This window comes from Bactrocera tryoni, unplaced genomic scaffold (assembly GCF_016617805.1).
Source record: "Bactrocera tryoni isolate S06 unplaced genomic scaffold, CSIRO_BtryS06_freeze2 scaffold_11, whole genome shotgun sequence".
Classification (NCBI taxonomy): Eukaryota; Metazoa; Arthropoda; class Insecta; order Diptera; family Tephritidae; genus Bactrocera; species Bactrocera tryoni.
The window spans coordinates 11,968,907-11,992,722 of NW_024395824.1; the positions used below are offsets into that span (position 1 = coordinate 11,968,907).

At 39.8% G+C, this 23,816-nt stretch overlaps 1 protein-coding gene across 1 annotated transcript; it reads right to left on the reverse strand.

Annotated features, from left to right (window-relative positions):
* Window positions 1-8,927: 8,927 nt before the first annotated feature.
* Window positions 8,928-9,854, reverse strand: LOC120779627. The gene is made up of 2 exons (XM_040111975.1): window positions 9,656-9,854; window positions 8,928-9,596 (listed from the first exon to the last, which is right to left on the reverse strand). Exons 1-2 carry the CDS (start codon window positions 9,732-9,734, stop codon window positions 9,175-9,177), a joined length of 501 nt encoding a protein of 166 aa, XP_039967909.1. The 5' UTR covers window positions 9,735-9,854; the 3' UTR covers window positions 8,928-9,174.
* Between the last annotated feature and the right edge of the window lie 13,962 nt (window positions 9,855-23,816).

The window sequence follows — 23,816 nt, forward strand, 5'->3', positions numbered from 1 at the left end:
TCAGCTGTTTGGTAAAATTTAAATAACTAAAATGCCGCGCGCAAGTGAAAAAGACAAAATTGTAGCAGTTTTGTGCCTAAATCATATGATTAATGTACTGGATATGAATTCGAGTATGGGTTACATTTTTTACGGCATTTATTTACATATTTATTACACACCTTTACTATTTTCCAGGCGACGAGGAAGATGAAGCGATTAAAAATTTTAATTCATACATGCTTTGTGTGCTAAATAATCGCAGAGGTGTTCACCTTGGCATTCCAAAATCATGCGAATGGGAGCAAACGGTGCTCAGAAAATTCGGTGATAACAGGTTCAATCAAATGGTTAGGGTCCGTCCCGAGGAGTTTTGTTATATTTTAAACTTAATAAAGCATGACGAAGTTTTTAACACAAGTTCAAGTGAAGTGCAGCTCCCAATAGAATTGCAGCTTAAAATTGTCCTTTACCGTTTAGAATCATCCGGTGAAGTACAATCTGTGTGTAAAGTAGCTTCCCTTTTTAGTGTTGGTGATGGGGGCACTATTTACAATCTAACCAAGAGGATATTTAAAGCCATTTTAAAATTGAAGTCTAAATTCCTATTTTGGCCCCATGAAAGAGAAAGGCAGCAAATTGTGTCCTCAATCAGTACAGAAATGCCGGGATGTGTTGGATATGTAGACGGGTCTGAGGTTAAACTCGTATTCTCGCAAACGGCAATATGCGGTCAAGCTTCTAGCAATATGTGATTATAAATTGAGAATAAGGCAGTTAATAGTTGGTTATCCGGGTAGTGTACATGATGCCAAAAATATTTTCGAACTATTTACTCTTCAATCGTCCGGAGCGTTTCTTGTCAACCTCGCAGTGGATAGCTGGGGATAGTGCCTATCCACTGAAGCCCTTTTTAATTACGCCATTCAGACAAAATAGCAGCGAGTACACAGAAGAAGAAAGGCACAGTTTCAACAAATATTTCTCAAAATACCGTGTACGAGTCGAGAACTGCTTTGGTCTTTTGAAAGAAAAATTCGGTAGCCTTAAGGAACTTAAATTCAGAATGCATTCGAGATCAAATAAGAATCAATGAAACGACTGGATTACTGTGTGCTGCATTCTTCACAACATTCTTATTAATTTTCATATTGAAAATGAAGACGGAAATGAAGTTCCAGGTCCACAGTTCGACTTACCATTAGAATGTAACACCAGTGATTTTCTTTTAAATTTTATACAAAATGAAACAGCTTAGTTTGTATATCTAGCTAATATGTATTGTTTCAACATTCCACTTTTATATGTTTAGGCACTCGGGGCTTTTTTGTTTATGTAATAGTAGACTACTCGACAGTGTAAGATTTCGACAATCTTGGTGGAAAAATTATTTCTTTAAGATTTTGGTCATTATATGGATTATTTATAAAGGAAAAACATACATTTTTCTTTTAAATATACTTTAGAAGAAAAACAGTTTAATTAAAAATATTCCAAGAAAATTTACTTATAGATAATACATATGTGTACATATATATGTATGTACATAATTATATTTCCTCAAATATATAAGTAATACAATTCCTTTTTGAATTGGTTTTTTGAAAGTTTTATTTCCCTTGGTAATCCCAAGGGCAGCCGTCTCAGCGGAAGAGTTGAAATAACTCACTACACAAGAGCGATGTTAGCGTCTAAATACCTACACTACTTTGCCCTAACTTTAGTTGCTGCACGTTATTGGCCGCGTGACTTCTTAGTTGCTTACACTAGCAACTATTTACCCAATTCTTTGCTGTCTTGCGATTATTTTGTTGTTGTCACGCGCAAGGCTAAAAGTGTTCGATCAGCATAATAGCCGGATGCATTCTTAATGCGGTATTGAGTTCTTATTAACGTGTAAAGTTGTAGACGCGTCGTCAGCGAATTCGGTGCAACCAATTTTTTTGCCGGATGTTTGGTTACCTGTGCTAACTACTCCCACTCTTGAAGTGAAAGCGTCCCCGGTTTCTTTTATGATGTTCTTCAGTACTACCATATTTCTTCGTCGTTTTCACAGAAATATTGCTATACTCATAGCTGTGGCAATTAGGATTAGGAGCAAGGCGGTTCCCGATTGTATGGAGCGGGTTTCAATAAGATTCTGTAGGTGCGCTATGTGCCTGAGGCTTTTTATATTAACTCTGTATAGGTGTGGGAGTGATAACAACTCGATATGTTCTGTAAAGTTAACGTGCTGCGCGGGTACTGCTTCAGGATGCGAAAGTATTACCTCATTCCAATTGCTATAAACGGTGGAGTTTATCGTAATTTCGCCTTTGAATGTTATCAAAAAGGTTCCTCTAGCTAATCTTGTCAAATTTTCATTTTTTATTACAGCGGGTTGATCATTAATTAGAATTACGCCGTTATCGATCTCCTCAAGAGCGGGAACGTGATCGGCGGATTTGGATTTGCATTCTGCGAAGTGCTGGTTCAATAGTTGTCGTACACAGGGACTTTCTTTCAAGGGTTGGCAGAAGTTTGCTATTATGGCTTCCTTGCAATTATAAAGTGGGATGTATTCTCTGTTGCATTCGGCAATAAGATTTGTTTCTAAGGAAATAATCTTTCCTTCCTGGATTACGGGCAGCAACTTTACTTTATTACAAACTCTAGCTATTTTTGGGTATTTAATAATGAAATAAATAAATTGTGTATTTTGAAATATCTTAAGTTTAGAAACAGAAAGTATGTCAGCTATACTGGTATTTGTAGAGAGCTCAGCAGCTAATATATTATTTATTTCCATGCCATTAAGCAGAATGGGGTTAATAACATTTACTTTTCCTAGAGCTACCGACGTTATAATGGTTTCTAATTCCATTATCACCGCTCTATTTCTAGCACTGACTAAAGAAAAGAGATTTCCAGTGTCGATCTGTGTCTGTTTTGCCTGTGCTAAAAGTTTATTAACTGTCACCGTCAATTCGTTTATTTGTTTCTGTGTAACTAAATTAATTGTTGCCTGCTGTTCGTTTGCTTCTATTAGGGCTTCGGCTCTGGTCTCAATTGTTTGAAAGTCATCAAAGTCCGGGGTGCCGGTTATGTACTTTAATGCAGTCCCTAGGATATTGATGCTTCGCGCATGTCGGTGATGTACTCTGACCGCGTCTAGTAGTTTTAATATTTCGTTAGCGTCGTTTCGAAGTAGTTGTCTGGCGTGGGAATGCGGAAATTGCCTTAATATTGTGTCCGTCTCTTCGGCTATCGTCTCGAATTTTGATAAGTTTGTCTTGTGTAGTAAAAACTCGTATTGTTCATGGAGGATTACTTTTCCTGTTATTAATGGAATGTAGTGAGAGAGGGTATAGTTGAATATCCTCGCGGTAGTCCAATGGTTCATTGCCAAGAGTAGGGTTATCCTAAGGAGGAGGGAGAAGTTTTAGTTTTTTAAGTTGGATTTGTGAACTTTACGTCCGTCTATCAAAACATAGGTACCTAAATCGTTTTGGACTGTTTTTTCGGTGTAAAGTCTAGTAAATTTGTTTCCTATTCTCCTGTTGGTCTTTACAAAAACTTTTTCTCCTGACTTATATTGTCTTGTTTGTCTTTTTATATTGTATGTTCTTAAGTCCTTTTGTTGGGTGCATATAAGTTTGTTTTTTATTTCGTTAAGAAGTTCGTCAGGCGCTGCATGTATGACATCTATGGGTTTCTTGCCTGTTACGGAGTGTATGGTGCGGTTGTATTTAACCGTGGCTAGCAGGATTAATTCGGCAGTGTCGGAAATGGAGGTCTCGAGCTTTTGGCAGCGTGCGATTTCCGTTAATCTACTGTGGAACCTTTCCACTTGGCCGTTAGTCGCACTATGAGCCGGTGGTGTGACTCCGAAGTGGTTTTTTAGGATTGCTCTAATAGTCTCAGAATTCAATGACCTCTCGTTATCGCAAACCAGAACTTTAGTATTTTTGTAAAGGTTGAGGAGTTCATAGATTGGTTCCTTAATATCTACTATGGCTCTAGATTTTATTGGAAAAACTATTGCAAATTTAGAGAATTTATCTATTGTTGTGAGAAAATGCGTTTTGTCTGTTGAATAAATGTCAACGTGAAGGATTTCTCCTGGGTAGGAAGGTATGGGGGTTGACCCTATTTCAGGGTTTGGGGGATGTCGTCGGTATTTGGCTTCGTGACAAATTTTGCAATTTGAAACTATTTCTTTTAACATTTTCCTTAAGTCAGGAAAGTAGTAATTCTCTAGGACTTGTTGTTCGTTTTCGCGACAGGGTCTATGTGCGCGACTGTGTTCGGTTTGGAGGATTTCTCTTTGGTCTTCCTTATTGAAAACGTTGATAACCTGTTTTGTAGTGGGACGGAACTTTATTCCGGGGAAAGATGTGGTAAGTTCGTTTTGGATTAGTGCCAGAGTGGGGAGTTCGCATAGCAACCCGTTAACGACGTTCCGGTTAACACATTGTTTAATGAATTTCAGTAAATCCTGTAGGTTACTGAACGATATTCGATGCCTCACTCGTGTCTTAAAGAGGATTGACGTGCTAACCGGTAATTTGGCTCCCTCTTCCAGAAAAATCTGAGTGTGGAAACAATTAATGGGGTTCTTTACTGTAGGTATTGCTTGAGTGAGTGGCAACTCGCTGTTGGTGGCCTTACTTTCTGTGTCTACCTCATGATCCAAGGCATTTATGTATTGCCGGGAAAGTGCATCGGCGATAAAGTTTTCTTTACCGGGTTTGTAGTGAAACTTGGGTGAAAACTCCTCAACAAAAGCGCGCCACCTTTTCATCTTTGCATTTGGGTTTTTATCGGACAGAGCGAAGGTGAGTGGTTGATGATCTGTATAGATGTTTAGGTGTTTTACGCCGTACAAATAGTTACGCAATTTTTGTAGGGCCCATACGATCGCCAAGAGCTCTCGTTCATTGGTCGCATAGATTTCCTCTGTCTGAGACAGAGTTCTCGAGATCATGGTGATGGGTCTGCCGTTTTGCGACAAAACAGCGCCTATGGCATGTGAAGAGGCGTCCGTTGTCAGATCAAAGGGCTGTTTGTAGTCTGGGTAAAGGAGCAGTACATCCTCTGATGCAAGAATCTTTTTAATTCTACCAAAGGCGTTAAGTGCTTCTTCATCTAATGTTATTTCGATTTTCCGGGATTGGTTAGCACCGATATTTCCATTTTCCCCACGCAAGTATTTTGTTAGGGGCTTTGTAATCGCAGCGTAGTCCTTTACGAATCGTCTGTAATAGCCGGCCAATCCCAAGAATGAGCGTAAGGCTCTCAAGGATTTGGGAACAGCGAAGTCCAAAATGTCCCTGACTTTATCGGGGCATGTCTTTATACCTTCTTTAGACACTGTAAAGCCCAGAAATTCGACGCTTTCTTGAAAAAATTTGGATTTGTCAGCGGACACTCGCATGTTAGCGGCATGAAGTTTGTGTAGTACCTGGTCTATGTCCTTTGAATGTTGCTCAGCACTTTCTGAAAAAATTATCACATCATCCACGTAGACATGGCATATTTTACCGATTTCTTCTCTTAATACGTCATCGATAGCTCTCTGGAAGATGCTGGGCGCATTTTTTAAGCCAAACGGGAGCCTACAGAACTCGTACTTGCCGTTATTGACTGAGAATGCTGTTTTTTCCCGATCCTTTTCAGCTAACTTAATTTGGTGGAAGCCGGACTTGAGGTCTATTGTTGAAAAAAACCTGGCATTTCCAATGTTAGCCAGAATTACAGAAGTATCCGGGATTGGATACTTGTCACTAACCGTTTTGCTGTTCAGTTTTCTAAAATCTATCACGAGTCTGGACTTCCTATTGCCATCTTCATCGACGCCCTTTTTACTTACAACCCAAATCGGATTATTATAAGGAGAGCGGGATGGTCTTATTATACCATCACGCAAGAGGTTCGAAATCTCCTTATTGACAAACTCGGCTGAAGCTATGGGGTATGGGTAGCTTCTTGAGTAAACCGGAAGGTCATCGGTGGTCCTTATTGTTCCTATGATATTGGTGTTATAGGGTAGAGCTTCATTGGGGTCCGCGAAAACTTTAGCATGTTGTTGCAATAGCTTATGGATATCCAACTCGCTCACGTTTGTTTCTATTAATTTATTCACGTCCGGACAATAGTGATAAAAGAGCCTTTCCTGTCCACCATTATAACTAAGAAGACCGTTTTTACAATCTATTTTACCGTTCACTTCGGTTAATAGGTCAAAACCTATGATACCGTCGAAAGTGTCCAGGTTGGGTAGGATAAAAAATCTAGTATTTTTGTTAAAAATATTGATGGTACAATATTTGTCAATTTCAGTGGTGCCGTGTATGGATTTGGCTGTAAAGGTGCGGTTTGCGGGTTTGATTCCCCTTAGATCGCTGAGATATCTTATGTAACTCTTTGCGGCACCGGTGTCAATAAGGAATTTTATACCTCTTCCCCCGATTGTCCGCTCGATGTAGGGTAAGAGGGATTTTGCCCTAAAAAATTCACCTCATCATTTGCTTCGTTTTGGTATTCGACTGGTTTAAATTCTTCATAAACCTCGCTCTGGTGGTAATTATCATTATTGTCATTATTCCAATATTCTCCTTCAGACTCATCCTGCTCATGGGTAAGGTTGTTTATCCTTTGTACCTTTGGTAGTGCCTGCTGGCCACTCCCGTGTGGTCTTTTCTCTGGCCTTTCCCTACTCGAAAAATCTGGTGCCTGTTTTCCGAAGGTTTGAGTGGTGTTTCGGTTGGACAAGCCACTGGGGTTGCCAGTACCGGACGAGGAGCCCTTGGATAGGCTCCTTGATGGACCCTCTCGTCATTCCTGTTTATTGGGGGGGGTCCATTTCGTCTGAACCTTGAGAGCGATGGATATACATCCATTGGTACGACCCTTTGTGCCTGAGTTTGTCGCTGTTGGTCAGGCCGAATCGTTCGGTATTGTGGTAAATATGAAAATTGGTTGGGAGCCTGAATTGTTTGCCTGTTAAAGGACTGGGCAAACATTGACCTAGCTTGATTTGATTCAAGCTCTTGTGCTAAAGCTAATGCAGAGGGGAGATCGCTAGGCCTGGAGGAAAACAATATGTCGCACAAAGGACGATTGAGTCCTGAGATAAAAACACGAAGAGCGTCTTCGCGATACTTATTATTGAGTGATTCTATTAGGGTGGCATTTCCACCATGGGTCATAATGGTTATGTTAATTATTAAGGTCAGCTTCCTTTCAACCTCATCGTAGAATCCTATCCCTGAAAGTTTACCCTGCCTCAAAGTGGAGAGTTCCTGCTCTATCAAATGGATAGGCCTGAAATAATTGCATGAAATGGTGTTGAAGGACGACGTAACACCGCCTGCTGCGCCTACCACCTTATTCCTGATGATGCTCACGGCTTGGTAGTGCCTAGAGCTACCCTGGAAATTTTCAAAAATCTTATAGGCAGTGTGCGCGGCTTGCCTCCAAGATATATAGCGGGTAGGGTCGCCCTTGAATTCTGGCATGGTTTTTACCAGATCCAAAGATTCGTCACACACTACGTTTGGTTGGATTGTGACTGGTTCATATTTGACGACCTGGGTTGGAGTTTCAATTCTGGCTAGCCTGTTTGTCAACTCATCTATGCGGGTCTGGAATTCCTGCCTTGAATGTTCCGTTGCCGTACGGATTGCGGTATTAAGAAGGATCTGGAGGGTTTGGGAGTCCATCGTTTAGAATTAAAAAAAAATCTCTGAACTTGTATTTGTAATTGTATTTATTTTAACAATTTATCAAATTATCTGATTCGAATACTATATTACTCTCGAATGGAATTCTCAGAATAGTAGCTGCTGAACTTTCTACTTACATAAATATTCCCATGTTAAGTTGCTTTCGGTCTTCAGTGGATGATTGATGCTTGATTATTGACCCTCGAAAGTAACGCTTCTGCGTGGCTTCATGATTTATTGATGATTTTATTGTGACGCTTAACGTTCTTATGTACAGGTTTCGCCAAACCAAAATTTTTTGGTAGTTTTTTACTGTAGTACCTTTATGGTGGCAGTGATGATTTCACTTAAACAATTTTCTCGCAATGCTTGGCGGTTTATTTATTGTGGCACTTTTTTGGTGGCACTAATGGTTTTACTTAAAATTTTTTGTTCATAATATCTGGTGGCACTTCTATGATGGCACTGATGGTTTAAAATTTTTAGTTCATAATATTTGGTGGTACTTCTATGGTGGCACTGATGGTTTTATTAAAAATTTTTTGTTCATAATATTTGGCACTTCTATGATGGCACTGATGTTTTTAAAATAATATTTGGTGGCACTGATAGATTCATTTAAAAACATTTTTTGTTCATAATATTTGGTGGCACTTCTATGGTGGCACTGATGGTTCATTTAAACTAGTAAGGAGGTGGGCCCGAACCCACGGCCAAACTCGCGTGTCCTTTTATAAGGATTTTTTTGTTTGGCCCCACGTTGGGCGCCAGTAATACAATTCCTTTTGAATTGGTTTTTTGTAAGTTTTATTTCCCTTGGTAATCCCAAGGGCAGCCGGTCTTAGCGGAAGAGTTGAAATAACTGACTACATAAGAGCGACGTTAGCGTCTAAATACCTTCACTACTTTGCCCTAACTTTAGTTGCTGCACGTTATTGGCAACGTGACTTCTTAGTTGCTTACACTAGCAACTGTTTACCCAATTCTTTGCTGTCTTGCGTTTATTTGTTGTTGTCGCGCGCAAGGCTAAAAGTGTTCGATCAGCATAATGGCCGGATGCATACTTAACGCGGTATTGAGCTCTTATTAACGTGTAAAGTTGTAGACGCGCCGTCAGCGAATTCGGTGCAAGTGATATTTTTGCCGGATGTTTGGTTACCTGTGCTAACTTATATTACAGTAATTTTTAATAGAATCATTAAAAAAAAAATACATACATACTCTCTCAAAACAAATAAATGATTTGCGTTTAAACATATTGCACTAACATAGCTACATTTATTCACTTTTACATTTTCAAGTATACGTGTGCATTTGGCGTTTATTGTACGTACATACATACGTACAAATGTACATATAAAATTGTACCATTAACAAAAATTTAAATTAAACCATCGTATAAAACAATGTGTGAGTCCATCTCATTGAAAACAAAAGTAAAAAATAGAAAAATTGTGGTCTTTTCGTATACTAAATAAGTTTTAAAAATTTATATGTACTTCAGCTTTAGCTTCTCCATGGCGATTCGCTCTTTCATCTGTAGCTCTAGTTGTTTGATGTCTTTTAGCACTAATATTTCAATTTCTTTGAGCTCCACTTCTTTAGCTTTTAACTGCAACTCTTTTTCTTTTTGCTCGAACTCTCTTTCCCTTGCAGTCAATTCTGCCTCTAACTTTTGCTTTCGCAATGTCATTATTTCGCCATGGATTTGCATAATGTCGGAAGCCGCTGTTCTGGAGTATATTCCTCTTTGCCTTGGAGTGGTAACTGCTTCATTTACAATAGGAATTTCTACTTCAATGGTAGTATCAGCGCTTTCCATTGTTTCTTCAACTAAAGCACAAGCGTTTAGTCGGGCACCGAAAATATCGTCAAATTCGCAGAAATAGCGAAATTTTTTGAGCAAAACGCCTATATAAAGTTAATTCTTATGTATTAACAATGATATTCAATTGAAGACACAAACTCACTTTTTATAGTATCGCCATCCATGCAACCAGCGCCAGTACTTCCTTCCCATTCCTTCGCTTTATTATATGCAGATCGCATATTTCTTACTTTTGAGCGCGCTTATTTCCACTCGACCAGGATTTGTTTTTCATTCGCGAAGCGATTATAAAATAGCCGTGCCGATGGTTTTTGTAAATAACTAAGTAATTAATAGTTTCCATTTGCCCTAAAAAATAACATCAAACCTCAAAATCGCGATTCTCTAGAAGGAATTCAATCAACGCTTTTTCCTCGGCAACTTCCCAACGCTTTTGGGGGTTGTAGCGCTTGCGTTTTGGTAAAAACTAAAAGAAAGTATTCACAAACGTTTAAATTAAAAAATAATTCAGCATTTTGTATTATATTTACCTCAACTTTACCGTTCGTGCTCATTTTATCGATTTACTTATTCGTTTAACGAATTTGCGGCCAATTTATTTCAACTAAATGCAAACAATAAGAAGAAGAAAGATAAACAAACACAGCTGATTCAAAGTTGCACTGAATAAACACAGTACGCTGAGTTGTTTCGTCAAATTTATATTTTTGCATTTAAAACAGCAACAACGGCTCTACAACAGTTGTACGAAACTATGACTTCCGACATATATGACAATGTACGACACTTTGTGAAGTACCTAAATATTGTTATTGTTTTAAAGTTATACCTACAGTTCCCCAAATAATTGATCGAATGTTTGCGATGTGTTAACTTATTCAAGGATAAAAGAAAAATAAAACAAAAATCAAATCGAAATATTTTTTAATTAACAAAAGGGGAGGTTAACAATTTCAAAAACCAAAGCATATTTCATTAAAAATGAAACAAAATAAACATAAAACTATTCGATCATTAATTTGAAGTTGACCTCAAACTTTCTAAGAGGTTTTGCTCCAAAATATGAATATAATCGGATGCGGTCATTCGTCCTAGAATCCTGTGACATTTTCCGACCCCATTCCAATTCATACATCCCCATAGCATCAACGAACCGCTACCAAATTTAAGGGTTGGCCTTACGTGCCTCAACGATAAGGGTTCACCTTTTCGGCGCCACTCCCACTGCCTCCCATCTGATCCAAAGCGATTTATTTTGGTTTCGGTAGACCAGATCACTTTCTTCCAATCTTCGATTGTGAAATTTTTATACTTTTTTACGAAATATAGCCTCAATTTTTTATGGTGCTTTAAAAGAAGTTAACCTTGGAGCAACCCTTCAAGCCATTTTCGAGTAAGACGTTGCGAATTGTTTCATCACAAACGTTATGCTGATAATTATAATTTTTCTGATTTGCCTAATTATTTTGCGTTTGGGTGACTGCATACGACACTGCGGTCGCCAGGACGAAAATGTATTCTGTCTCAGTCACTCAAATAGAGCAATGAATCCTGCGTGCTATCTTCCGGTGGGAATGTCCTTCTCTTAAGAGATCCTCTATCAGGCTTGTTGCTTCCTTTAATATCGGTTTCATCTAAGAATTTTATGAAAAAAAATTGAATTTAATGAAAAAACATTAATAATAATAACCCTTTATTGTAATTGTTGCGCCAAGCGACATCTTTTGAAAATATAAAACTAAATTTTAAAAAAGAAAAAAGAATTAAATATAAAATCATTATAAGAAGTTATGAAATTGAATTTATAAATATTGAATTGTACAAAATAACATACTCAACTTCATAATACATTTATATTACCTTCATTTATTACTTACCTTAAGTCATCTATTACAATATTTAACGAAAGATAATTACTTACCCCTTGTAATACATATTTACATTACCACTAGATTAAGCCGTTAGTTTTAAGATTTAGGCTAAGCAATTCCAAGAACGGAATAAAAGAATTATTGTGTTAAAAAATGTGAAATCGAACGGACGCGTCTTTTTCATTTGTCGGAATATTTTTCTCTCGTGACAGGCATTTGACTTTTAATTATTCGCGCATTCTCAGTATATATTTTTTCGCATTTTAAAAACGCTTGAGATATTTCATGGCGCCCGAGCAGGGACTAAGTGCGTGAACTTAGTACATAACTTACTTTCGCTTCGTTAATTAACTATTTTCGTGACTAATTGCCTGTCAATACGTTTCGTTTTCGGCCTTTCGACAAGTGAAGTGGAAACAAATTAAACCTGAAAAAAACAAAGAAATCTACATATAAAGAACTAACAAATTCAAATACAAAAATATCGGTCTATGTATATTCATAGCCTAAATATATAGTGAAAGTGACTTAGTGGTGTGGTGCAGAAGTATAAATACAAAAAAAAAAACCAAGCGCTAAAGTTATCCCTAAAAAAAAGTGAAAAGTGATTAATACTTACAACATGCATATGTACGTGAATTCTTGGTTTCATACAGTGGCCAAGTATACATACATAGAAAAAAAAGGGAAAAAGAATAATTCAAACATACATTATATACATATACATAGATATACACAAAAAGTGTTACTTATACTTACATATATACAATGTTAAAGTGGAGGTGTTCCTTTTAAGTGCCGTGATTCCTACATAAGTGTAAAAAAGGGAATTTAAATACATATGTTTGTGGGGCTGAGCAACGCTGTGAGGTTGAGCAACGCTGAAACCCTTTTTCGCATAAAGCTCTTCTTCACAAGTTTCGAACAACAAGCGCAAAACCAGAAAGTGCGAATGTTAGACGAACACTTGTTGAGACAACGCGTAGCCGTGCGCATTTGACGGATTTATCAGAAGTCGGCCGAAGTGTATCCTTTTTAAAGAAACTCAACTACAAACATCTTTTATTCTTTTTTAAAACTAAATATCCTATTCGTGTAAATTTAAAGTTAATTGTTAATCGTTCTTTTGTAATATCAAATCTTTTGTAATGTAAATTCAACCGTGTTATAAAATAAAACTACCATATTCTAAAGCGTAAAACAATAAAAGAATGCAAGCGTAAATTTTAATTGAACAGAAGAAAACTACTTCGTAAGTGCGTGGGTGTAATCCCCACATGTTTATATGTATATACATACATATGTACATTCAATAGTGAACTGATATGTACAGCGGCAAATCTTTAAAAAAGAAACAAAAGAAGTGATAAAATAAAATACCTAGATAGAAAAATACATACGTATATACGCGTATACGTGACGTGGAGAAGGTGCGGTACAGTGAGTTTCACGTTAATTACACCAAGGAGTGCGAAATAGTATCGGCTAAAGTCACAAAAAAAAAAAAAAATTGTTTACATTGTGTAAAAGTGTCGTATGACAAAAGATTTAAGAATTAACCGTGAAGTGCCGTTAAAAACTACCGCAACAAAATACCGTTTCTTGAGCCGTAAGAGTGAAGTATCACTATTACTTACCGCTTCCTGTGCCGCTACCAAACCCCGTAACTATATAGTGCCGCTAAGTGTCCAATTTTGCTACGTCAACACCATCGCTTCGCTGCCACCAAACCGCTGCTGCCATAACTCGCTGCTGCCATCACTCGCTGCCGTCGTGGGAATGAGCTGCCGCTGCATCCTGTGCCAAAGGGACGTAAGCGCCGGCAAACAGCCGACGCACCAGGTAACGAGTGCGGATTATTGAAAGTGGTGCAAACAAACGAAAATTAAAATAAACAACAAAGTGCACACTTTCAGTTACTGGCTCTCACTTTTTTTCGCTATTAACATACATACATATATAACAATATATATTATACATACTTATATTATATACTATCGGTCGTTTTTTCGCAATTTTTGTCGATTTTCGTTCGGACATTTTCCGATTAAATTACTTTTTAGTGCTATTGCTCATTTTGCGCATTTATTGGTTTGGCTTTCGTATACTTGGGAATCAATATTATTTTTTTTTCGTTTTCGTAACCGATTCCAAATATATTTGTTGCCAACCTTTATTGCTATTGGTTAGGCTTTCGTATATTTGGGAATCGATATATATTATTTATATGTATATTTTCGTTTTCGTTGTCGATTCTTAGTATATCTGTTGCCAAGCTTTCAGTCTTTTTTCGGAAATTTAAACGAGCAAAATGAGCAAGCCAAAGCCAACTCTCGCAAACCTGTCTCCAAGTAGGGAGCTCACGGACTTAAAATCGTTAAGACGTCAAAGAACGGTTGCGAAAAGTAGTATTTTGGGCATTAAAACGGGTCTTCTCGAAAAGACTATGTCTTTAGATCCAATCGAATTGGAATGTCGTCTCGATATATTAAATTCACATAGTGAAAAATTAATGAAGTGTCAATCAAAGATTGAAGAAATTGATGAAGACGACATGGCTCGAGGGGAGTTAGAGGACATAATCGTTGAAACGAAGTCCATAATAAAGTCAATTTTAGCAAAAAATAAAACTGCACTAGCCGAAACACTTTTGGAGCTTCTCGCAGTTTAAGGCTCCCTAAGATGAATTTGCCCAAATTCAAGGGAGAATATTCAGAATTCAAAAATTTTATGAGTTTGTTCGAGAGCTTGGTTCATAAAGATCCAAATACCCCAGATATAGAAAAATTTAACCATTTGGTAAATTGTCTATCTGGAGAGGCTTTGGGAACAGTTAAAGCGTTTCAGATGTCGGATCAAAATTACCCGAAAGCGTTGGCAAGTTTCAAAAAAGTTTATGATAATAAATGTTTGATATTTTTCAACACAATATCTAAACTTTTTGAGTTGCCAACCATCACAAAGCCATCCGCTCCTTCATTGCGACCATTGATTGACGAAGTGTCAGCGGTATATGCGATAGCAATGACGCTGGGCGATGAGAAACATATAACAAACGCTATTATTATACACATAGTGATGACAAAGGTCGACTCAGCTACCCGATCCAAATGGGAGGCACATCTGGATTACGACAAGCTGCTACTGCGGAAGGAATGTGAAGCCACCCTAAATCGAAGATTCCAACAGCTATCAGCGGAAAGAGCATCACACTCAAACAGGAAGCCCATACCAACAAGCAGAGGACAGGACGAAATCGGCGCTAGTTGCAGCAAATACGAGGCAGTCTCTTTGTCAGCAGTGTAAATCCAAGGACCACTATTTGACTGCCTGCCCCACTTTCATGGCGCTTCCGTTGCAGCAGAGGTTCGAGTTCGTGAAATCGGTGCCCTTATGCATAAATTTTTTGCGTAAGGGGCACACGGTCTCTAAGTGCTGAGCGGATCGATGTCATGTGTGCAATCGATCGCATCACACACTGTTGCACCAGTTTCCAGTCTCCTTCCCCGCTGCACCTCATCCGCAACCATCAACCACTCATGCCATGCATACAGCCAGTATGCCGGATCGGGTCATGTTAGCAACAGCAGTGATTCAAGTGAGGACCAGCTGTGGAGCTTACCTGCCTGCGAGAGCGTTGCTGGACTCAGGCTCCCAGGTCAACTTTATGACGGAGGACTTGGCACAGAAGTTGCGGATTCGACGTCAGCACAAAACATTAAGCGTAATTGGAATTGGCAATTCCAATACGAAAGTGGGGGCAAAATTAAGCGCGTTTGTTAAGTCGCGGGTAAATAATTTCCAGTTTTCGGCGGAATTCTGGATAATGCGAAGTATTTCGGCTAATCATCCAGACGATAATATCAATGTTAATGGCTGGAAAACTCCGCACAATATTGAATTGGCGGATCCAGAATTCCAAAAATGTAAAAAGTTGACATTTTATGGGGGCAAAAATCTTTTTCGATATTCTAGCTGTCGGCCAAATTAAAAATGGTCCTAATCAGCCAACATTACAGAAAACCCTTTTAGGGTGGGTTGTATCTGGCAAATACGTCAGCAATCCAAGTTCTCCTCCCAAATTACATAGCACATTATGCCAAGCTGAAAAAGATTTAACGTCAATAGATTCATTAGTCCAAAAATTTTGGGCTCTAGAAGAATTACTTTCGGAACCAAATGACATCAAATTCACACCAGAGCAACAAGAGTGTGAAAATTTTTTCGTTAATACTACTCAAGTATTGCCTTCAGGACGGCTTCAAGTCAGAATGCCCTTTAAAGCTGACCGTAAGGTACTCGGTCACTCATATGAAACCGCAGTTCGGCGGTTTCAGGCCCTGGAGAGAAGGACTTTAAAAGATCCAGAACTTCGTGGAATGTATCTGGACTTTATGAATGAATATAGAGCACTGGGTCACATGAGCCCAACGAATAAGTTCCAGAGTGAGCCACACTACTTTATTCCGCATCAATGCGTTTTAAGGCCCGAGAGCACAACAACCATATTACGTGTTGAATTTGATGCTTCGAGTCGATCTTCAACTCAAATAGCGTTGAATGAACTTTTGATGGTAGGTACAACCATCCAAGAAGAATTATACTCAACTCTTCTTCGTTTTCGCTTACATAAGTATGCACTAACAACGGACATTACTAAAATGTACCGTCAAATAATTATGCATGAAGAAAGCAGAAATTGTCAGCTTATTGTGTGGAGAGAGTATCCTTCTGAGCAAATTCAAATTTTTCGTCTTGACACCGTAACGTACGGCACTGCTCCATTTCTCGCAACACGGTGTTTGCAAATGCTCAGTGATGCCAATGCAGTGAAATATCCACTCGGTTCATTGGCAATCAAAAGAGACTTTTATGTTGATGATTTATTAACAGGGTCCGAAAATTTTGACTCTCTAGATCTTTTGAAAAGTGAGGTAATTCAAATATTAAACTCTGCCGGATTCACCTTAACGAAATGGCTTTCGAACCACCCTAATTTTTTCGACAGTGATTGCATTGAAAAGTCATTAAGCTTCAATGACAAAAGTTCCACTAAATTGTTAGGAATCCATTGGTTGCCGAAAGAGGATTTGTTTCGATTTGTTTTAGATGACAATTTTAATGATCTGCGAGCCACTAAACGAAACATATTGTCAGTTTCTCCTCGCCTTTTTGATCCTCTTGGATTACTAGCCCCACTAGTTATCAAAGCAAAAATTTTATTACAAGAGCTTTGGATCCAAAAACCAGATTGGGATGAGTCGATTTCATTGCGCCTTGACACTAGCTGGCAGAACTTTAAAGCCAACCTAATGCAGCTCTCATCGATAAGCATTCCTCGTTACGTAAACGTTGAGTCGAGTGCCATCTGCTAAATACATGGCTTCGCCGACGCCTCAATAAAGGCGCTCGTATGCTGCATATACATACGGAGCCAATCTGCTATTGGTATTAAATGCATGCTGCTTACTGCAAAGTCTAGAGTGGCTCCGCTGAAGACCAAATCTCTTCCGCGTCTTAAGCTCTCGGCGGCACATCTTCTTTCGAAATTATGGTCAAGAGTAGCGCCTATGTTGAGTCGACATTTCGAAAATATTACATTTTGGACAGACTCTGAAATCGTTTTACATTGGATTAAAACTTATTCATCCTCACTACAAGCCTTCGTCGCAAACAGAGTGTCCGAAATCCAAGAGTTGACTAACAAAGTACATTGGCGACATGTGCCAACGAAACAAAATCCTGCGGATCAAGTGTCTCGTGGTTGTAACGTGGACGAATTGAATAATTCGATATGGTTTGGCGGTCCACAGTTCCTCCTAGAAGACCCTGCATTATGGCCAATTATTAACCACTTCCAGCTCTCACCAGAAGACGAAGCATTAGAGAAGAAGAAAAATACATTTACATTAATTTCGACTGCTGAGAAAAATTCAATATTGGATCTTATTGAAAAATTTCTTCTTATAAAAAATTGCTTCGTGTGGTCGCATACATATTACGATGGATCAGGAGACCACCAAAATCCTCCATGGAACAAGATCTGACTTCAGAGGAGCTAAACTTGAGTTTTCTAAAAATTGCACAGGTGGTCCAACATTCAGAATTTTCGGATGTAATTCAAAAATTGCATAAAGGCACCACCCTTCCCGCAAACTTGCAAAAACTCAACCCGTTTTTGCATGAATACTCGGATAAGTCGCTATCGTTCAAATTAATCCGAGTAGGAGATCGCCTATTAAATGCACCTCTCCCATACGATGCTAAATTTCCGCTTTTATTAAATAAAAGTTCGCACTTCGTTATAACGTATTTACAGTTCCTGCATTTTCGAAAACACCACGCTGGGGCTAAAGCGTTGGTTGCGCTTCTTCGAGAACGCATATGGCCAATTAATGCCCGAGAAGCTTGCAGTAGAACCGTAAGAAACTGTATACATTGTTTTCATTGAAGTTTTCGTTTGCTCTACTTCCAAAGCAGTACATTTAGAATTAGTTTCAGACCGTCAAACTAACTCATTTATTTTCGCCCTAAAAAGGTTCATTGGTCGCCGAGGAATGCCCCAGAGGATGTTCCCGCAACCAACTTCGTCGGCGCCGATCGCAAGCTGCGCGAGCTGAAGGAGGCATTTCTGGACCAGGCAACGGAACTGAAGGGATTCGCCGCAGACGAAGGGTTCAACTTCATCTTTATACCACCGCGGGCGCCACACTTCGGCGGATTATGGGAGACTGCGGTGAAGTCTGCCAAACATCTTCTCGTTCACGCAATCGGCACCGTGCTCCTCACAGCAGAGGAGCTTTCAACACTGTTGGCCGAAGTGGAAGCAATCCTCAATTCTCGGCCCTAACACCTCTGAGCCAGGACCCCAACGACGGCGAAGCGTTAGCTCCAGCGCATCTCTTAATAGGGTGCTCCTTGCGATCACTCCCACCAGCACAGGTAGCAATGGACCCAATTCATTGCTTCGAGAGATGGCAACTTGTTTGCTGTCTCAAGCAACAGTTTTGGCGACAGTGGTCCAAAACATACCTGACGGGTCTGCAAGAGCGCACCAAATGGTAACACGCGAAACGGAATCTGCAGCCCGGCGACCTCGTACTCGTACACGAAGACAACACACCACCGCAGCAGTGGGTAACAGGACGTGTCGTCGCAACCGTCGAAGGGCAAGACGGCAAGGTGCGAGTCGCAGACGTAACAACGAAGGCGGGCACAATTAAGTGCCCCATAACAAACTCGCATTACTGCCCATGGATGTTGAAGGATCCTGCTCTTGTCAAGGTGGCCGGTGCTGCGCCAAGCGATATCTTTTCTAAATGTAAAACTAAATTTTGAAAAAGAAAAAAGAATTAAATATAAAATCATTATAAGAAGTTATGAAATTGAATTTATAAATATTGAATTGTACAAAATAACATACTTACCTTAATAATACATTTATATTACCTTCATTTATTACTTACCTTAAGTCATCTATTACAATATTTAACGAAAGATAATTACTTACCCCTTGTAATACATATTTACATTACCACTAGCTTAAGCCGTTAGTTTTAAGATTTAGGCTAAGCAATTTGTATTAATGTAATGCAATTATTGTATTAAAAAACGTGAAATCGAACGGACGTGTCTTTTTCATTTGTCGGAATATTTTTCTCTCGTGACAGGCAATTGGCTTTTAATTATTTGCGCATTCCCAGTATATATTTTTTCGCATCTCAAAAACGCTTGAGATTTTTCAGTAATAACTTTCTTTTGTTTCTACCGACAAAATATGTACACATCCAACATTCGCTTCTATACTCAAACAATTGAGCGAATGCGTTTCGCGTACAGCTTCTTCTTCTTCTTAATTGGCGTAGACACCGCTTACGTGATTATAGCCGAAACGCGCGCCAATCGTTTCTTCTTTTCGCTATGTGGCGCCAATATTCCAAGCGAAGCCAGGTCCTTCTCCACTTGGTCCTTCCAACGGAGTGGAGGTCTTCCTCTTCCTCTGCTTCCCCCGGCGGGTACTGCGTCGAATACTTTCAGAGCTGGAGTGTTTTCGTGCATCCGGACAACATGACCTAGCCAGTGTAGCCGCTGTCTTTTAATTCGCTGAACTATGTCGATGTCGTCGTATATCTCGTACAGCTCATCGTTCCATCGAATGCGATATTCGCCGAATATGAACGAATGCGGCCAACGCACAAAGGACCATAAATCTTTCGCAGAACTTTTCTCTCGAAAACTCGCAACGTCGACTCATCCGTTGTTGACATCGTCCAAGCCTCTGCACCATATAGCAGGACGGGAATTATGAGTGACTTATAGAGTTTGGTTTTTGTTTGTCTAGAGAGGACTTTGCTTCTCAATTGCCTACTCAGTCCGAAGTAGCACCTGTTGGCGTACAGCTATCGTACCTGCAATAAACTTAGCGAAGTAAGTGAGTTCAATAGCACCCTAGTTACAAAGAATGGAAATATTAGCGGTACAGTACTCTTAGTACAGTACAACATTATATTTAACATCGGCAAAGAAATATTTAAAAAATTGGGCACACTCCTTTGATGTTGGGCGCCTTGTCGTGGCGAAGGCGCACAAGTAAGAGCAAAGTGTGCACCCCAAAGGAAACGCACTCTACTCTTACGAACTAAGAGTACACCTCATAATTCCCACAATGGCGATATGGATGAATAAACCCTAGGTTTTACGCCCATCTCCCAAAGTGGAAGTATGAGGATATCCGCACCACACCGCCCTAAACCAAGGTGTTGAGGTACCCGTGCCGATGGCTAAATGGTTAGCGGGCGGTAATGAATAGGTGATCGCGAACGGTCCCCTCCGATGCCCGGGCGAGGTCGGAGGTATAAATGCTTTCTCTACGCATAACGGCTCTGCAGACGAGTGACCAATCCTTTCCGGCTTGCTCGTGGGACCAAATATAATGGAAAGTAACAAAACAACAACAACAACAACCAAATTGACGACAACAGCGAAGGGAAATGACATGACTTATAGAAATCCTATAACGGAATCCGAACAGGACGAATTACTCTTCTCCAGCCAGGAGACGAGTAAGAGTACTGCCGGACATACCAGCCAAAGTATACCGGTAGATACAGCAGCGAAAACAGCAAATCTGAGAGAGGAAGCGTCCCCCTCCAAAGCTGTCATGAGCACCAACCAAAGTGCACTGGCGGCTGAAGGAGAGTATAAGAAAAGTGCAAAAGATCCCAGAATCTGCTAAGGAAAAACCGGTACAAGAGGGCAGTCTTTATACTGGAAAGATAGCCAAAGACTAGGCAGCCGGTACCCCAGTTGATGAGGTTGAAACAAAGCGCCTCAAATCCATAGTAGAGGAATATGAAAGCTTCCTGAAAAGGAAGCAATCAGAACCTCTAGAAGAGAGCAAAAACCCGAGCAATTCACAACTACAAGAAACTTTGCTCAAAAAACTTAGGCGGAGTGAAGGTGAACACAGCAGTACAATAACGGCAAGGCATTTCTGCGATGTAGCCAGGGATAGCCTACAAGTGGCCATCATAGACGGAAACTCCTCCTCCCCGAGCACAATTCAGGAAAGATGGGTGGAGGTCGACGTCAGATTGTCGAGTATAATGCTAAGCTTTGTACTCGACAATCCTGCGGGTCCTCACCCGGGGTCTGACTCGTGCTCGCATTTGGCTACCCCCTCTAGAGGAGCCAGACGAAAAACTCCTGAAGTACATCAAGCTGCAAACAAAGCTATACCTGGTATAGATGAGCGGCAGCTGATCAAGGAGAAAAACCCCAACAAAGCAACTAGACCAATTCTGGTGGCCATTTGCGATGAGTCCATTGAGGTTCTTAAGAAGACTGACTACAAAATTGGCTTCGGAATTCGCAAGGCCAGGTTAAACGCACTCGAAGAGTGCTACAGCGAATCTCGACAACCCTCATAAACGAGAGGGGCATCGACATCAGCCTAATACAGGAGCCCTGGTTTAATAAAGACACCATTAAAGGGCTAAACTGCAGCAACTATAACCTTTTTTACATACGAAAGAAAGGTAAACTTAGGGCATGCATTCTCATCAATAGAAGTATAAATGCATTTCTTTGTCTTAATAACAGCACTGCAAATATCACAGTGGTAAAGGTGGAACAGAAGGAAAAGCTCTTCTTCTTGGTCTCGGCCTACTTGGCCCATGACGAGGACATACCACCGGCACGGCTCACCAGACTAGTAGAGGACAACAGGAAGGAAGATGTCCTAATAGGTTGTGAAGCAAACGCAAGGCACACCGTATGGGGTAGCTCCAGTATAAACACCAGAGGTGAGTCACTCTTGCAGTATATTCTGAATAGCAATCTAAGTATATGCAACAAGGGCGATAAGCCTACCTTTATTTTCCCAAGCCCTGATAGTTTTCCGGGGTGGGAGGAAGTGCTGGACCTCATGCTATCAACAGACACAGACAGTCTCGTTGTGGATGACTGGAGGGTATCCGATGAGCCTTCCATGTCGGATGACCCCTGGATACTCCTCAGCATCCGCGAGAAATACAGTACTCCTCACAAATATCGGAACCCTAGAAGAACAGCGTGGGAAAAATTTACCAGTATAGCAACAAAATGCATTGAAAAGAGAGGCAATGAGAGTATTAGTAATCCTCAGGAACTAGATTCAGAAGTAGAGAAGTTGAAAAAAATCTTAACCACAACTTTCAATAAATTCACGTCGCTAACAGTTCTGAAAAATAGAAAGTCTCTTCCTTGGTGGAACAGTGAGCTCAAGAATTTGAGAACACAACTAAGGAAAGCTTTCAATGAGAGTTTTAGAACCAAAATCTGGCAGCCATATAAAGATATTAAGAAAAAATGCAAAAAAGCAGTTAGGAAAGCTAGAAACGTATCATGGCGATTTTCTGCACATCGATAGAAACTTGTAGAGAACCCGCATGGCTGAGCAAAATGCTACCCAAAGAGCATACAAAACCTGCCTACATTAGGGAGGAGGGATATGAGTGGACCTCCTCGGCAAAAGATTCTCTGGAAGTACTTATTCCAACGCACTTCCCCGGGAGTCAGCAAACACCTTTAATGAGGGTTAAACCAGAACCACCGATAAACGCAGCTGATTATCGCAGCCAAATAACAGACAAAAGCAAAATCAAATATGCCATAAGTAGTTTTGCACCATTTAAAGTGGCAGCTCCTGTCGGGATCATGCTCACAATGCTGCAAAAACTGGTAGAACCAATGGTTTAAAGGCTTGAAGATATATGCAAAGCTAGCATTCAACTATCTTACATCCCAAGAAGTTGGAAAAGAATTAAAGTTGTGTTCCTTCCAAAATCAGGCAGAAGAACACACGATAATGCCAAGGATTTTAGACCTATAAGCCTTACATCCTTTATGTTGAAGGTACTAAAAAAGCTAATAGATTTATATGTAAGAACAATAATGGAGGAGAAGTCATCGAAGTCCCAACATGCGTACATAAAGGGCCGATCAACCGAAACTGCCCTTCACGAGGTGATAAGTGTAATTGAAAAATCACTACACCACATACAATACACCATGGCTACTTTTCTAGACATAGAGGGCGCCTTTAATAACATGGAAGTAAATGCTATAACACTCACTCTATCCCCCCACAGTTAAATACTTAGGGGTGGAGATTGACACCAAACTGTCCTGTAAAATAAATATAGAAAAAAGAATAAACAAAGCATACATGGCTTACTATACTTGTAAGAGAATCGTCAACAAGAATTTGGGGCCTCAAACCAAGTATAATCATGTGGATGTATACGGCTGTCATAAGACCCATACTTACATATGGAGCTCTGGTATGGTAGCCAGCGCTAAACAAACAATACAACATTAAAAAATTAAATGGAATACAAAGACAATCAGATCATGCGATCAATGTGATCCTGCATCAACTACCAATGGACATTTTTATTCTCAAAACAGCAGCTATTGCGGCGATAAAAATAAAAGAATTGGGAAGTTGGAATCAGGAGAACTACGGACATAGTGTAATCCTAAACAAGCTCAGCATTAGTAAATCAGACTACATTCTCCCAAACTCGATTTCAATAGACATTTCCAGGTGAGGATACCATCTACAGGAGAATGGAAAAGAGGTTCAATAGTAGAGGAGGATATCATCTCAGTCTATACCGACGGGTCCAAAATGGACTGCGGAGTAGGCACGGGTGTATTCTTCGCTGATCTAGGCATATCTCTCTCTATACATCTACCGAACTCGGCTAGCATCTTCCATGCAGAAGAACTAGGCATAGAAAAAGCCTGCGAAGTTCTATTCGAAAACCACGGGAATATACATAAAGCAACTATATTTACGGATAGCCAGGCGGCGCTCCTGGCCTTGTCTTCACCCATGACAAATTGCAGCTTAGTTGACAACTGCAAGAGAGCACTAAGCTCAATAAA